Source organism: Syngnathus acus, chromosome 22, assembly GCF_901709675.1.
Source record: "Syngnathus acus chromosome 22, fSynAcu1.2, whole genome shotgun sequence".
NCBI classification, from domain to species: domain Eukaryota; kingdom Metazoa; phylum Chordata; class Actinopteri; order Syngnathiformes; family Syngnathidae; genus Syngnathus; species Syngnathus acus.
The window spans coordinates 10,770,734-10,775,793 of NC_051106.1; the positions used below are offsets into that span (position 1 = coordinate 10,770,734).

General features: G+C 43.0%; 1 protein-coding gene across 6 annotated transcripts in view; it reads right to left on the reverse strand.

Moving 5' to 3' along the window:
• The window catches only part of nrxn3a (neurexin 3a), a 47,213-nt gene that overhangs the window by 4,553 nt on the left and 37,600 nt on the right, over positions 1-5,060 (reverse strand). For 4 of the 6 annotated variants that reach the window (XM_037242535.1, XM_037242533.1, XM_037242532.1 and 1 more), the window contains one exon: positions 1,013-1,402. The exons of the other annotated variants lie outside the window; for them this stretch is intronic. In XM_037242535.1, the coding sequence (XP_037098430.1) occupies positions 1,293-1,402 (110 nt within the window). In that variant the 3' untranslated portion in view covers positions 1,013-1,292. Of the gene's footprint in view, positions 1-1,012; positions 1,403-5,060 lie in introns of those variants that run through there. 6 annotated transcript variants of the gene reach the window in all.

A 5,060-nucleotide genomic window follows, 5' to 3' on the forward strand; every position in this document is an offset into this window, starting at 1 on the left:
ATTCGTTAATGATCATTTTACATGTAAAAAAACAAAAAAGAACATCAGCAAGGGCCAATGGCCTGGTTTATTGGTAAGCAAGCATCTGAAATGGTTTGGAATAGAGGTCAAAATTGCAGACTAACTTGCATCGTAATTTGCGTGTAAACCATCGACTTCTCAGAGATCATATTGCAATGGTGAGATTGCATAGTGTGATCACCCGAAACATCTGAGCAAGCCACAAATCCCATATACGTATGTTCTCAATAGGCTCCATCAATATTCTTTTTTCGTGATAGCAGAGATGAATGCTGAAAGGTAATAATTGGATCTGTCTGAAAATACAAAGGAGTTCTTTTTTTTTTTTAATGAAGTGAACATTCAAACTGCCATTGACATTCAACGTATGCACCGCTGGCGGCGGCGCATCCTCCCTCCATGTTGAAATCAACGCAACGAATGCACACGACAGCAAACGTCAACGTATACATTCACAAGCACACGACTCTATAAGAGAAATAAAGCACACTTTATTATACTTGAAACAAACACTGTTCCAGAAAGGTTCCTTTTGACAAATTGCTCAGTGATGCAGTTGATTGACTCACTTTTCAAGTGCAAACAAATGCTGTGTTCAGCCACAATCCAAACAATGCAACATGTCCTATTTCTTAATTGTAAGAGCTCGCCGTCAAGTGAACAGATCGAGAAGCAAATTGAGAGGAAGGAATGTTGGCAACGTTCCAAACTGCATGACTGAAAGACAATTTCAGACAATTAGCCATACACAATTGGTCCACTTACATCAAGATATTGCCCGCCCGCACGAATTTGGCAGGAAGAAAGGAATTTACAAAAGAGAAGTGTATTATCATCATCATCATCGTCATCATCATAGTTGTAGCATTAAAAATACCGTATTCTTTTCCATTGGAGCGTGTGTTCCATATTCAACATGACAGTACAGGGAGGCAACGACACACACATCCACACCACAAAACATGAAAATAAACACCATCATTTGGCTCTTTTTTTCTCGTTGAAATCTCTAGTCATTAACTTTGCGGTTGCTTTTTTACAAAATCTACAATTTTCCATTGCACTCGACGATAGGATCTCAAATCTACTGAATGAAAGGGATTCTCGCCGAATGAGTCAATCGACTTGATCTTTCGCTTAAGTCTAGCAAGAAGGGAGCAGGTGAAGAAGGGGTGAAGGAAGGAAGGAAGGAAGGAAGGAAGGAAGGAAGGAAGGAAGGAAGGAAGGAAGGAAGGAAGGAAGGAAGGAAGGAAGGAAGGAAGGAAGGGGACCTATGAACAGATTACATAGGAAATGAGGCTGATGAGGGTGACAGTGTAAGTCAGTTGCCATGTCCATGTAAAGGCAGAACGAGGCGGTCGGGCGGCAATAGAGCTTTTGGCTGTAAGGAAGGGATGGGGATATACAAACAAACAATGAGCATATACATGCCCATCGACAGAAAAGAACAGAAGAACTCTAACACTGACAGCTCTGACAAACCCTAAACTGCAACTTTTTAGCCATGCACTTGGTTATCGCTTACAATCAAAGTATTCAAGTTCGATAGGCTATGTGGAGAAACAGACCAACGATGGTGGCGTTAAGGATCTGGAACGGCTCCATCTACCAAATTGGATGCTTTTTTTTATCAGGGAGTTTTTTGCTTTGGCTTTTTTGACAAATTGCACAGACGGCAAAATTTGGATGGAAAAGCGCACACCGTTCGTCGTCAGTCGTAAGTAGTTAGTAGCAGAAGCGGTTCCAAATCCGAAATGGTCAAACTATATGTCCAAAGAAAAAGTGTCCCGATGCTGTTGAATTAGAATCCAATTGAAAAAAAACAAAAACAAGAAGGAGAAGAAACACTCAAAGCCAAATAACCATAATAAGAACCAAAATGCCATTTGGATTAGTCATACAAAAACAAAAGACCTGTTCAAAGTATCAAATGAAAAATGTTAAGATGAATGAACAAAGTCATTTGAAATTTTGCACACACTACAACCAGATGCACACAATCGGAAACAGACACTGCGGAGAGAGGGACTCCGTCCGCTCCGAGCTCCTCTCTCATGTGTGACAAATATATTTGTAACGTTACTCTTTAAACATGAAGCGGCCGTGCAGTCTGGGTGTACAGTGACAACTGGAAATGAGTCATTTTGGCTTTCGTTTTAGTCCGACTGCAGGATGTTGATGCATGCTTAAAGTAAGTTGCATTTAGGGAAAGTAGAAAGGAAAACAACATTGAAAACGCACTCAGAGTGACCAAAACAAGTGACAGACGCTGTGTCCCAATGCCATACTCGAAAAACCATCACTGATCTCAAATCGCCATCAGCTGTACAAAGTGTGGTTGGTCAGCCTTCTCCCGCCGCAATGGCTTTGGATTTGACTGGAGTATGATTGGGATACAGGTCAACTGGAACTAATAGCCGTCGGGAAGAGGGAGGGGGAAATACAAACGTTAAACGTACAATGCCTATGGAAATGTCATACACCCACCCCTTTTGAGTTCACAGCTTTGGTTCAGTCGGAAAGAAAACACTCATGTCGTGCGAGAGAGGGAGAGAGAGAGGGAGAGAGAGAGAGAGAGGGAGAGAGAGAGAGAGAGAGAGAGAGAGACAGACAGAGAGAGAGAGAGAGACAGACAGAGAGAGAGAGAGAGAGAGACAGAGAGCGAGAGAGAGAGAGAGAGAGAGACAGAGAGACAGAGAGAGAGAGAGAGAGAGAGAGAGCACACGTTATTGAGTGCGCTAGCACTCTTTTGGTTGGTTAAATTGTATATTCATTTGTTGAACGATTCAGTTCATAACAGAATATCAAGAGGTCTAAGAATAGTGCATCCATGGCAGAAAAGCAATCAAGTCTCAAAATGGCAACATCCCACTCAGCTCTTCGACTTTGAGTTTGGTTTTCAAACGGATTGTTGTTGTCCAATGGATGTCGTCAAATCAAATGGTAGTATTTGCAAAAGGGGTGTATTGACCACTTCCACTGCACATGCCACGACTATGTCATGTAGGACAAATGTCAAACGAGTGCCTATCCAGAAGACACTGACTGTGTCGGGAGATTGGATTGGAGCGCACATGAAACAATGAAGAAATTCAAAGGATGCTGTCGGTGTGCTCATTGCTGCACTGAAGGGATGCTTAAAGCTCATTTCTTCAGCCATGGTTTAGGAGACGCTAACATTGTCAGCTTTCCCTGAGGCCGTTGTCAGCCGTCTGATTGGATTGGATTTCTCCTCCTTGTTTCAAGTCGATTACCAGTGAAGTGAATTCCACTCCAGGTCGTTTTGGATGACTACGGATAGACACCTTTCAATGGACATTCATGTGCGTGCACTCAATCCAGACTCTTTGGATGGCACATACAACGGTGGGAAGACAATTCCATGAGATGGCATTGAGCAGGGATGGCTCCAAATCGGAGCACTCCTCGTGAATATATTTTTCGCAGTGTTTGATCCCAACTTTTGGAGTCTTTTCGAGTAGCTGTCTGGCGCTTTCGACGGCCAGTCAACCAAGATGGAGCCCGACGGCAGTTGCCATTCGGTCACCAGTGCCTCCCTCCCTCCCTCGGCCACAGCCGCAGCCTCCATTTTGTCACGACGCGATGAATCGACAATCGATTTCACGCCATCAAACAAATTTGCCACGCACCATCAACGAATCGCTTCGCTGCTTGTCTTGATTTTTGCTGTTCATGTTTTGATCTGATCTATGCTATACTTTCATACAAAGGCAAAGACTTTGATTTGTAAATGAATCAATGACATGATTATACCAGACAGCAATTCTTATGCAAAGCGATGTTTTGTGCTCGTTCGATATTTAAACAACAAATCTAAAGACGGATTCATCATTGCCATCTTATGAAATGAATCCATTGAAGACACAACAGATGGATGGATAACCGAGAACAGTATCACCAAACAACCAAAGGAAAAAGAGAACGATAATGCAGGCTTTGCATTTGATGTTGCTGCAGACAAAGCCATTTCGACGATTGTTATCAAAACCATCATGCAAAATTCATTCTGAGCAAAATGACGACTTTTTTAAAACCAAAACCAAAAAGAAACGGTGCCAATCATTGAGAAATAAATATATCATCTTCTTTGTAACATACCATGCCGTCAATCGGAATACGGTGTGAAAATAATACCATTTCATTTCTTTGGCATTCAAATGAAAGTGTCATCAACTGGATTTGTTTTTGAATGTTAAGGTTGATAAAAGAATAAGTTGCCTTGAAAAAAAAGCAACATTGTCATCATTTGCATGTTACAAAAGCAAGCTGATAGACATACATACATACATGATGAAAGTCAAACACTGGACATGCAAAGAAGCAGCAGCCACAGCAGCAGCCGCAGCAGCAGCAGCCGCAGCCGCAGCCGCAGCCGCAGCCGCAGCAGCAGCAGCAGCCGCAGCAGCCGCAGCAGCAGCCGCAGCAGCCGCAGCAGCAGCAGCAGCCGCAGCCGCAGCAGCAGCAGCCGCAGCAGCAGCAGCCGCAGCAGCAGCAGCAGCAGCAGCAGCAACAGCAGCAGCAGCAGCAGCAGCAGCCAGATGTTACGTCAGCAAATTCAGACCATGCAAAATGGCTAGTAATACTGACTGAGCCAGAAAAAAGAAAAGGTGGTCGCAAAAGTACATTTGGAATCCACAGAGCATGCCACTGTCAACATCAAACTAATGTCAGGGTTAGGATGGCATGAATTTCTGTGTCAATATGATTGGATGACAGGGGCCCTGTCTTTGTCTTTCTTCACAAATCCCCCAAGAATTTCAGAATACACAGCACAGCGTTGCAGTCATTGACATGATCATCTCCTGCATACTCTTTCAAAGAAATTGGGAATGGCCAAACTGGTTGTCAGCCTATTTGTTTGTCTGATAAGGGAGAAAAGATCTTCTCGACTTTCAACCAATACTTTCCTTTCCGTGTTGCATTGTGCTAAAAGTGATAATCATGTGGGAATTCCCAAATTCTTTCAAATATACGTATTCTCTATTGGGGGGGAAAAAAAAAAAAAAAGGCTGCTTAAT